This window comes from Psammomys obesus, unplaced genomic scaffold, assembly GCF_907164565.1.
Source record: "Psammomys obesus unplaced genomic scaffold, mPsaObe1.curated_primary_1811, whole genome shotgun sequence".
NCBI classification, from domain to species: Eukaryota; Metazoa; Chordata; class Mammalia; order Rodentia; family Muridae; genus Psammomys; species Psammomys obesus.
This window is the reverse complement of record NW_026596120.1, coordinates 16,200,142-16,212,507: the sequence shown is the minus strand read 5'-3', so window position 1 is coordinate 16,212,507 and position 12,366 is coordinate 16,200,142. Positions and strand designations below refer to the sequence as shown.

The window sequence follows — 12,366 nt, the reverse complement described above, 5'->3', positions numbered from 1 at the left end:
CAGGAAATCTAAGTCAAGACACTTTTCAAATACATTATAGAAACATCCAGTAAATGAGTTACAACAAAATGGGAAATTTCTGCTATCAGCCTCAAAATACTGAGGACATTCTTAATTTCTTGACTTGTTTCTACCTGATAGTTTTTTCCTGATAGGAATAAGTATATTAGGTTAGACACAGGTGGGCAGGGAATGATTAAGAGGATGAAAATTAGTTCAAAATAAGTTGTAATTAAACTCTGGACCTGTAATATTCTGTTACTGGGAAATCAGAGTTCCCTTATATGTTGCTGGAAATTTGGGGAGTCCTTAAGGTTGTGAGTCTATGTAATAAAATTTAAGTGAAATTTAAGAACAGACTCAGGCTGGGCGTGGTGGCACACACCTGTAACGTCAGCACTCAAGGAGGCTGAGGCAGGCCGATACATATGAGCTCAAGGCCAACCTGATCTACAAAGTGAGCCCGGAACAGCCAAGAAGAAGACCAGATTTTTAAATGCTTACAAAAGCCATAAAAATGACCAACACTGAAGGTCATAGGGTCAAGCATTTCTAACAGCTAAGAATTCCCAAGGGGCCAGCTGATGAACAACTGGGGATCCTTTAAAGGGCCAGACACAGAAAATAAATCACAGTACATTTCCCTCCATTTGTTTTAGCTACTAACTGTGTAGTTTTGAGGCTGCCCTGGGTGCTCCCTGTTGCCCCACTACTGTTGCGGTTTTTTTACTTATCCATTTTTTCCAGTGTGTTTTTCCAGGTTTCTTGGATGTCTGATGTGATCTTTCTGTTGATCTCTCAGGGGCATATCCACAACTGAGAAAAAAACTAACAGCAATGCTTCTCTTTCCTATAATTTGGGTACAGAAAACTGTACCCAAATGTACCCAAATTATAGTTTTCTGAACCTTTTTATACTCCTAACTGTCTTGTCTTCTAGCACCGTGTGCTCTGGAGTTCCTTGTTGAAGTCTCTTAATCTCTGTCCCCAGCTCTGTGAACCTTTGGCCTACAGCCTGACTTGGGCATGCAGGATGTGGTATTCATTATAGCCTTGTCTTAAAGTCCTACTCATAGGTCTGTTGTTGCTCTACATTGTGGATGGTTCTGTATTTCAGGAAACCAAACTCCTGCTCATAGGCCTGTCAGTGGTTAAATGCTGAATGATTTTTGTCCAGGCTTTTCTGGCTGGCAGGGGAAGGCAGTGGCTGGCCAGGCTCTTTTCTTTGCTCTTTTTGGGTCAGTGGTGAAGGTTTTCAGAAGACCTCCTGTATTCAACTGTGAGCTTTATTAGTTTTGATGGTATTCATAGCTTTTCATTTCCTAAGGAAATACAAGCAAATCAGTGTCCCCGATGTAAAACATTGCTGACTTCTATAATGTTAATATATTTTTATAGTATATAGACTGATTTAATTCCATGGTTTTTCTATAACCCAGTGTCTTCCCAGCTGCTGTTGTTCCTTTCTCATTAATGTTCAGAAAATTTAAAGTTAACAGAGCACTCTTTGGTATGTCCCTGGAGGTCTTTATTCTTCCTTTTTTTAAAAATAAGCATTTCCTTTAAGGTGAGATTAGATATCTACAACTGCTTGTCCTGTAGGATTGTGTGGCATTCCTGTAATGTGCTTTATATTATAATATGCAAAGAACTGTTCATCTTACTGGAGACATGTGAGGACACTGTCAGCCTTAATTTGTATAGGTATCCCCGTAATAGTCATTATTCCCACTAAAAGTGTAATTACAGTATCAGCCTTTTCAGAACTCAAAGCAGTTGCCAATTGAAACCCTGAGTATGTATCAGTGATATAGTGTACAAAGACTAGTTTTCCAGATTCTGCAAAATGAAACATATCCATCTGCCAGATTTTATTTCTTTTGGTACTCCTAGGATTCCTTCCAGCAGGTAATGGATTTTGGTTATACAAAGAACTAGTAGGACATTTTCTTATAATTTCCTTGGCTTGTTACCAGGTGATAGATTTTTTTTTCCTTTAAGCTTGTACTGTTAACATAGTGTTTTCATGAAATTTTGAGGCTTCTAACATATTACCCATGAATAGTTGGTCAGTTTCTTCATTTCCTTGTGCTGATGGACCTGGCAAGCCCGTATGACACCAAATATGGCTGATATGTAATGAATGATTTCTATTTCTGATTGCCTGCTGCAGTTGAATAAATAACAAGATTAATTCTGAATTGTACGGAATAAATTCAGCAGTTTCTAAATGCAAAATAACTCTTTCTGCATAGTGAGAGTCAGTAATTATATTAAGAGGTTCAGGAAAATCTAATAATAAGACTTATATATAACTCTTGATTTTTTTAAAGATTTATTTATTTATTATATATATAGTGTTCTGCCTGCATGTACATCTGCACACCAGAAGAGGACACCAGATTTCATTATAGGTGTTTGTTAGCCAGCTAGGAATTGAACTCAGGACCTTTGGAGGAACAGCAGTGCTCTTAACCTCTGAGCCATCTCTCTAGCCCACAACTCTGATTTTTGAACTGAAGTATATGGACTTTGATTTTTGGACTTGGATTTTTTTCTGACTTATAACCAGCCAGTCCCAACTTATTTGCATCAGTATAGAATGTAGGTGCTTCAGGAATTGGCATTCCTTTCACTATATGGGGGAGAATACAATTAGTCCTTTTTATAAACTGAAGCCACTTAGATTATTAGCTCTTTGCTAACTTTCACTGATTACCCATAATGAAGTAATCTCAATATTAGTATAAAGTACTACAATTTCTGCTGAGTAAGTTCCTGACAATTGACATAGTTTTATTCTTCCTTTATAATTAATTCAGAAACCTTTTCTGTATGTCTTTAATTTTTTTACTTTGTGTTCTAAGAAGATCTATTCTAAAATACTATTTTCCCTTTGTATATTGAGCCCAGTAGGAGAATGAGTTGAAGGCAAAATAACCGAAATGTAGTCCAGTTTGTGTCTGTGTGATCCAGATAGGCATTTTGTAGTCTCTTTTCTACTAAAGTTAAGTTTTATCTGTGGTAACTTCCTAATTCCTAGAAACTGGATGTAAGCCTTGAGAATGGCCATTCTGATTTTGTGAAATGATAGATACATCAGCTTCTATATCCATGAACCCTTTTATTTCAGTGTCATTCATTTGCAACTTTAATTTTGGCCTCTGATCCTTAACAACTGTTTGACAAAATATATACTTTCCTGTACTTCCAAAGCCTGATCTTTCTACTGGAGCAGCTTTGCCTTTAATATAGGGAAACAGTAACAGCTAAGCAAGCCTATCACCCATGTTAGGTTCCTGGATACACAATGAATCTTTGAAAAGTCAAAGTGCTCCTTCCCAAGACCATTCCTACTGTCCCTAAGGGCAAAAGACCATAAACTCCAGTAGTTATTTTATAATATTGAATTTTGAGGGCTAGTGTAAGATGTTTATCCATGGCCAAGTCTAGAGCAGCACTGCCTGCAGTAGCATACATTAGATCTGCAATACTTGCTTGAGGGTTTCCTGCCTGTTTGTTATTTTCTGGTTGAAAAGAGGCAGACAGCTTTTACTTTATGCTACTAGGACCCCCATTTCATTCCCCAACAGCAAGAAGTTGCCTTGGATATCTCTCTTGTACCTACACTTGTTTACCAGTGACAACCCTTCCACATTGCCTGCATACCCTTGGAAGCCGAGGCCTTCTTTCTGGTGTATGTTTAGAAGAAAGCATTGCCCTTAGAGATGCCTTGTTCACAGTTTGTTTCAAATGACCATATTTCTCACAATTAAAGCACCAGGCCTTTGATATTGGAGACCTCTAGTTACATGTTAATCTTTTATGTATTTATTACTAAGGTCCCTAGGACAAGTGGACTCAGGACAGATCTTGTGTCAATAGTGCTGTTGTGAAGCTCTGTTCTGTTTTTTCTCCAGGAGAAGTTAGGTCTTGACCTCTGCTTTGACTTTCTTCTGCTTTGCTTACTTTATTTGACAATAATTTTTTAATTTTGACTTATTCTAAGTAGAGCGGCTTATCGTTTTCCACTTCTATTTGATTACAATCTATCTGACTTTTCATTTTAGAGAATTCAGATTCCAGATGCCTTACTCTGAGCTCCATCTGTGTTCAGAACACTCAGGGAGGCAGAAGCAGGCAGTTCTCTGTGAGTTCGAGACCAGCCTAGTATACAAAGCAAATCCATTACACAGGGAAATCCTGTCTCCAGAAAACAAAACAAAACCTCTAAGGTATCTAGTGACAACAAAAATCTAACAAAAGTAGCTGGGTGGTGGGTGGTGGTGTACACGCAGCACTCTGGAGGCAGAACCATGAGGATCTGTGGGTTTGAGGTTACTTCATAAAAAAATAGTAACAAGTTCAGCAAGGCTGCAGAATATAAGATCAATATTCAAAACACAATTATATTTTATTCATTAGCACTAAATAAGTATGAAAATGAAATATAAAAATAATTCTTGGGAGGGGACCAAGGAGAGGTGCTAACCTCCCTTCCAAACTCCCAGCCCTGATCCAGGCTTGCAGGTTCAGTTTGGCAGCCTCATTTCTTGCCAAGTGCATCCAAGAAGCAAAAGAGGCCTTTTAAGACAAAACACATAAATAAGGGGGGGGTTGCTAGAGAGGGTACCTATCTCCAGAGTCCATACCTCTGTGAACCCATGAAGAAAGAAGGGGACAAGGTCAGAGGTTGGAAAGGGAACAGAGAACCCTAGTCTGCAGACTATCTTAGGAGTGTCAACTAAAACTGGACAGAAAACTCTGCACCATCATCCTCACTGAACAGCCTTTAGCAAGTGTATGAGAAAGAGAGAAGGGTATGTTCCAGGGAGAGGAGCAAAGATGAGGGTTATCTGCGGGCAGGTTGTTTTCTGGATTTTGGAAACTGTGGGAGCCTTTCTGAGTGCTGTGTAAATGTGGTGGTGGTCTCTTCATTTGAAACATAGAATCCAGGAACATCCTTCTTTTTGTTTAACAATCTTTCTTCACAACACCAGCCCCAGTGTGTCAGAAGCACCTTCCAATTTGATGCCTCATGTACACAGCATTGAGACAGCCAGTAGTTTTGCTGTGACAATGCCTAAAGAAGACAACATGAAGAAGATTTTGGTGCAGATAAATGGTATCTTGTCATGAGTGTCAAGTATAAGAGTTTACATTATCTATTTCATTACTTTTACTTTAGAAAGAGTGGTAAAATAAAATTGAAGTAGGAAACAAATTCTGGGCTGAGAAAGTGGTTCAGTTGTCAGCGTGCTTGATGCACAATACGAGTACCTGATTTTTGTTTCCCAGAACCCACATAAAAAGCTGGATATAGGTGTATGCCAGTTGTCCAGGTACGAAGGAGGTGGAGGGAGGAGGATCCCCTCAGCTCTCTGCCTAGCCAATCTCACTGAATCTATCAAAGACCCTGTCTTAAAAAATAGAAGGCTGGGTGTGCACATATGTATATCACACATAAATATAGCTAAATAAAAAAAGTACGTATTATATCAAGATCAATAAAATAATTGGGGAAAGCAGTTAAAACTCATAAGTGGAAAGATAATCCATATCTTCATGGATTAGAAAATTTTATGTGAAGACGGGAGTACTTCCAAAATTGACCTTCAGTTTTAATGTACGATTTATCAAAATTCCATCTCCATTTTTAAAGAGACTTGATGCAGTTTTAATTGAATTTAAAAGGATGTTGTTGAAAAAGTACACTTTAGAACTTACTACAAAGGAACAAGTAACCGAGATTGACAGTGGCAAGCTGGGACATGGTGGTCCAGGTCTTTTAATACCAGCACTTGAGGAAGAGGCAGGCAAATCTCTGTGAATTCAAGGCTGAGCCAGTCAGGGCCACAGAGTAAGAACCCTTCTTTAAAAACAATATTATTGACAGTGCCAAAAGGACACAGTAAATCAATAAAACTAAGATGAAGAGTTCAGAAATAAGTCTTTATGTTTACATCATTAATTTCCAATAGTGAGGCCAGGACGATTTAATGAAGGGGCGGCCTCAATAAACAGTACTGGAATGATCTGATATTTGCATACAAAACAAGAAAATTGCACTCCTTTGTACATGGCTTCTTGTTTCTCTCTTTTCTCCGTCCACTGTATTTTCTTTGTTCTGTGTACTTCATGGTTTAGTTACGGTATCACAAGGGAGCGTTCTCTCCTGGTCCTGTCTGTTCGATATTCTAAATGTCTCTCCTGTATCTGGACCAGCATCTCTTTCACTAAAAGTTGTGATTTTTCTGATATTATGTTGGAAATGTTTTCTATGCCCACAGAATGAAATTCTTTGCCTTTTCTATGTCTATGACCTTGTATTTGTTTCTCTTCAGGCTATCTATCCTATGTATCTTTTTTTTCCTATCCTATATATTTGGGAAAAGCTAAACATTTATCTAATGTGGCTACTCTGGAAATCAGAGTACTCCCACCTCAGGGTTTGTTGTGGATTTTTATTGGTTTTGCTAGTAATGATATTTGGTTGGTTGGTTGGTTGGTTGGTTGGTTGGTTGGTTGGCTGGTTGGTTGGTTGGTTGGTTGGTTGGTTGGTTGGTTGGTTGGTTGGTTTTGAGACAGAGTTTCTCTGTGCAGCCCTGGCTGTCCTGGAAGTCAGTCAGTAGACCAGGCTGGCCTCAGACTCAGGGATCCACCTGCTTCTGCTTCCCAAGTGTTGAGATTAAAGGCATGCACCACCATGCCTGACTGTAATGATGTTCATTTATTTACTGATTTTTTTTTCCTGAACTAATTCTTTAAGTCCATATTCTGGATTGTTTGTATCCACAGGTGTTTCCAGTCACTTAAATTGGTGATCATGTAACAATTAGACAGAGATGTTCTAATTGTTCAAAAATCAGTAAATCTCTATACTTTGCTAAAGGCTCTGTATACGTCCTGGGGCTTCCCTTTAATATGCCAGCATTTTACAGGTCTATCTCTTTGCAGTTCTGTTTATATGGAACCTCATGTTCTGTCAGAGGAGATTTGAGCTTTGTGGGTCTTTTCTGGCCATATGAGCAGCCCAGCATATGTGTGGCCTTCTAGAATCCAAGGAATATATCTAGTCTTTTCACAGATCCCTATAGATACCTCACTCTTCAGATTTTCCTTGAAGCTTTTTGGCAAGTCTCTTTTTGTTCCAATTAATGTGAATGTATCATGTAGCTAGAATGTTAAAATGTGACTGGATTTTTTTTTCAACAGATGTCCTGTGGATAGCTAGATAAGCTCAGAATTATATTAAATAAAGACAGCCCTGATTGTAGGCTTGTCCAAGGAGCTGTCAGACAGGTCCAATAATAGTAGTTATCTGGAGAAGGGCTTTTGGGGGGCTCTAAAACTTATTTTATCACATGGCTGCTAGGCTGCTAGGTTTTTATGGCTGCTGAAGTTCTGTAGTTGAATGTTGAAGTAGGTAAGGAAGAGTAGACAAAATTCATTTTTCCTTACTAAACTTTTTGTTCTTGTTTGCTTTTTGTTTCTGTAGTAAAATATTTACCAAAACCAACTGGGGGAGGACAGGGTTTAGCCTACGGGTTACAGGGAAGCCAAGGCAGGAACCAGAGGACAGGGTTTAGCCTACAGGTTACAGGGAAGCCAAGGCAGGAACCAGAGGACAGGGTTTAGCCTACGGGTTACAGCGAAGCCAAGGCAGGAACCAGAGGCAGCAGTCTGGAGGCCAGAAGTAAAGCGCAGATGCTGGAGAAGCCCCGTTTACTGTTTACTTCGCTCAGTTTGCCCGATGTGCTTTCTTAAGCAGCCCACGGTCACATCAGCCAGAGGTGGCACCCAGAACTGGATAGGCTCCTCCCACATCAAGCATTAATCAAGAAAAAAATTCCCTGGAGAGATGGCTCAGTGGTTAAGAACACCATCTGCTCTTTCAGAGGACCCCAGTTCAACTGTCTGTAACACCAATTCCAAGGGATCTGACATCTTCACACTAATGCACATAAAAAAATAAAAATTAAATACATTTTTAAAGTTTTTTAAAAAATTCTCCAAGGGTCAATCTAATCAAAGCAATTCTTCAGTTATGGTTCTTTCTTCCTAGCTGACTCTGTGTCAAATTGATAAAAGTAGCCAGCACATTCTTGAATTATGTAAACTGAATTGTTAATAGACTCTTCATTATTTTCATGAACACAGGTTTACTAGAGAGTTTGTGAGGTTTGCTTTGTTTTTTTGGGGGGTGGTATTGAGAACTGAACTCAGCATCATGTGTGCTAAGTATACCTTCTACTGTTGATCTTCAGCCCCAGGAACTTTTGGATGTTCTTACGCTTCCATTCCTAAAGTGTTTTTGTTTTTGTTTTTTTCCTCAACAAAGTGTTCCTAATATTCAAAGGAAGCTTGTTCTTACCATTAAATGCTGCATTGGGGTTCTTTCTTAGAGACTGGCATGCATGGACTCAGTCTGATAGTTCTGCTGGAGGCTACTCTGCCCTGGACTCTTAGGTTTTAGGTATGGATCTGGAGTTGATATAAGCTGTCCCGAGTCTACCAGATTTTGCTCTGCTCCCATATAGTCTGGAAGAATATCCTGAATTCATTCTCATATAACCTGTAAGAGAGAAGCAACTCAGAGAGGGAACTATATCTAACCCACTAGTCCATATATTCTCATAGCAGAAAGTTCAGAAAGAACCAAATGAGGAAATGGGACAGCAGTAGTAGCACTGACTCACATGGCTTTTCTTCTGTGATCAGGAATTTCTGCTGAAGATTTTCTGTGTGTTCAGAAACCTAATGAAGATGAGCGTCTTTCCTCGAGACTGGATGGTGATGAGACTATTGACAAGCAAGTGAGTAAGGAAAGTCCTGTACTGGCATCTGCAGAGCTCTTCTCAAGCTGGGGGGTAATACGAATATGTGAGTGAGACCAAACTGAGAAGAGAGTGGAGCTGACAAGTAGAAAATTTATTTGAAGATATAATCCATAGGATTTGGCCACTAGCCATAAAGACAATGAGAGTAAAGAATCAAAGATAATTCAAAAGGCAGAGTCTACAGTTGTGATAGAGTAAGGTATGTTACAGATGGTAAGTACAACACTAGGAAGGAGCCATTAACCTCTGTTGCCTTGCAGCTGTAGACAAAGCTCACCTCCTGCTTTGAGTCATATTGTCTGCCAGACAGAAACTGCCTCCTAGAGTTAGTGCTAACTATCTACCTGAGCCCTGGCTGCAAAGCTCTGACCACTTCTGAGTGTAGAGCTGGAATGCTACAGCTGTCTTGCTTCCTCTTGCCAAACTAGACAAGTGATACATGTAGTAAGAGATTTGTTCATCTGATCTCAGTCTAGTATTGATTACTTGGTATTCACTATTAGCCTGCTGCCCTCTCACCGATCTGTCTTTTATGTTTCTATAGAATGCGGTCAGGTTATTTATGTTAAGTGTATTACAAACCAATGTGATTTTTTTTCATGTTGAATTCTTTATAGTATTCTTTTTTTTTTTCCTTAAAACCTGCAAATGCTTTGTCCAGGACAAAGGAATGATAGGAAGTTGCACAAGTGTTTCCTCAAATAGTGTTTATCTGTCTAGATATCTCTTGTTTTTGTCTCTTAGCTCCACTCTGAAAACTTCAGCTATTCTAGCATGTCCTAAAAGACTAGCCCCACTCTTTTCACCCTGATGCATGTTGACACCCTGCTCTACTAGAAAACTGTGTCTCTTTTATATACTCTCTTGCTTTTCTCTTCTTCTGAACCAAGACCCAGATGGCCACTCTTTTTTCTTTTTACTAAAAATAAATTATTTTTCATATAATATATCCTGATTACCACTTCCTCTTCCTCTCAGTTTCTCCCTACTTCCTCTCCCATCCAGGTCTACTTCCTTTCTGTCACTCATTAGAAAACAACAGGCTTCGAGGGGATAATTATAAGACCTAACAGAATAAAATATAGTAAGACAAAACAAAACTATCACATTGGCATTGGAAAAATGTGATTAAACAGAAGGAACAGAGCCCGAGAAGAGATCAGAGAGCCACTTGCTCACACACTCAAGAATCCCATTTAAAACAGCAAACTGGAAGCCATAACATATATACAGAGAACCTGGTGCAGACCTGTGCAGGCCCTATGCGCGCTGCCTCAGTCTCTGTGAGTTCATAGAAGCTTTCATCATGTTGATTTAGAGGGCCTTGTTTACGTGTTGTACCTTACACCCTCTCCCTCTTACACTCTTCCTGCCTGTACTTACCTGCTAGTGCACTCCTAAGCATAGTTCTTTTGCCGCATTGCCAAGACTCTCTATAATAAAACCTTTAACCACCCATCACACTTCCATTCCTTTAGACTTCAACTTAATTCTAACAAGCCAGCTTTCTAACATGTGCCAGGCAAAGATTAAGAGTGATATTCTAGTTCAAAGGCTGAAGTCAGGAAGAAATAGTACATGACAAAAGAAAATATTTAATCATTATAAATTCATACTACCTGGTAAAATAATAAAATTATACTCTAAAGCTTACAAAGTGCTCAGTCTGTATTTTTATCCAAAGATGCCCAGAATACTAGAAATTACTTTTCAGCTAGAAGTCCTAAAGAACCACAGGAGTTAGAGAGAAGAGTTATCAGTGACCCACTAATACCCTTTGCTGTCTTACCTACTAACGGGCATTTCTCTGAAAAATGGTTTTCAGTGTAGTTTGTGCCATTTTCTCTTTTCTTTAAAGCCACATCTTGCATAATGTGTAGGTAAGTTGTCTTCAAGAAGTTTGCCTACAGGCAGACAACTGAGGCTGACTGTACCACTGCTAGTCTTTTAATTCTACCATTGCCTTGTCTCCTCACTGTAGCATCATAGTCACCACTGTCCAGTACCTGTCCTCTGCACTGCACAAGAACTTCACAGACACAGACTTTGACTTCAAGGTAGGAGAACCTGAGACCCATCAGTGTCCAGTGACTCCGAGAGCTAAATTTAACACTCACCCTTTGTGCTTTAATATATTCATAGTATTGTAGATTCTGAGGCTGATGGTTATTTTAATATGACCTGAGAGCCTCCGCAATGGAAATATTGGAAGCCAGGCATTTATGAAGATGTATGATGTTGGCTTCAGAAAGAATCAAGAAAGCGAAAATGGGGAAGGGTCTATTTCTAAAGGTAGTTAAATGGGGGAAATCTTAAGAAAATAATTTATGAGTATAAAATGGACTCTCTGCTAGCTGCATGTATTTAGTAACTTTCCCTGCAAGGTTAAGGGCTTAGGGAGTCACGTGATTCTTTTTCTGTCTTTCTAGGTGTGGAATTCTTATTTTAGCCTGGCAGTTCTGTTCATAAACCAGCCAAGCCTTCAGCTAGAAATCATTACTTCAGCCAAGAGAAAGAAGATTCTAGATAAGTAAGACAGATGTCTTCTGTTCATGTCTCTACCACTTGCCCAGATGGGACTATTTCTAAGACAGGCGCTTTTAGAAGCCCACAAGTTCCTCACAAGGATGGTTCCCCAAGGAGCCAAGTATTAAAGTTCAGTAAATAACCAAATGGCCTAGTATTTTGAGAGCATTAGAAATAATATTTAATGTACTGACCTTATTAGATTTTCAGGTCTATCTCCCCAAACCTCCCTCCACTAATAGTTGACTTCTGTGTTGCTGTTTCCAGGTACGGGGACATGCGTGTGATGATGGCATATGAACTGTTCAGCATGTGGCAGAACCTGGGTAGGTCTTTTCTACTGAATCTTTCCTCATATACTGCATCTGTAAATAAAAAGTAATTCTTCGAAGCTTTCTGAATACCAGCTTAGACCCCAAAGATCCTCACATAGCTTTACTATAACACCTCAGATGAGCGACATAGTATAGCATATGTACATAACACCCTTCCTTGGCAGCAAGCTTTTGGCTCAGATGATCCTAGTATGGCATGTGCACTCCATTTTGAGAACTGAAGTTTTAAAAGAGCATGAGAAAGGCTCAGTAGTTTTTCCTGCTTGAAAATCCATGCTGTTAGAGCCTCTGTACTACTCATGACCCTGTCTAAGTGTTACAGGCTTAGACATGTAGCTCATGGAGACACCATGAAAACAAGGACAGGTGTTGGCTTCAATAAAGATAAGAGTAAACTTGGCACCTCGGGTATTCATGTATCCAGGTCGTGTACCTGATGCCACTTACATGAGAGTCAGCCTTGGTAAAACTGGCTTTGGCTTTTCCTTAAACACCTCTAACAGGTGCTTTACACCTGTTAGGTCAGACTTTAACACCTGTTAAAGTCAGGTTGGTGTTTCTGGTAGAGTGTTCTAGAACACCTAGATGTTCTAGTGTTCTAGAACGCCTAGATGACAAGCTGGGTCAACTGGAATTCTGGAAAGATGAGTCTTCTGTCAGGAAGA

At 39.4% G+C, this 12,366-nt stretch overlaps 1 protein-coding gene across 1 annotated transcript in view; it reads left to right on the top strand.

The window, feature by feature from the left end:
* Positions 1-12,366, top strand: part of Dock3 (dedicator of cytokinesis 3) — a 270,999-nt gene that overhangs the window by 203,327 nt on the left and 55,306 nt on the right. Inside the window, exons 28-31 of the mRNA XM_055629516.1 lie at positions 8,722-8,816; positions 10,822-10,897; positions 11,270-11,370; positions 11,634-11,692. Coding sequence (XP_055485491.1) covers positions 8,722-8,816; positions 10,822-10,897; positions 11,270-11,370; positions 11,634-11,692 — 331 coding nt within the window. The remainder of the gene's footprint in view (positions 1-8,721; positions 8,817-10,821; positions 10,898-11,269; positions 11,371-11,633; positions 11,693-12,366) is intronic.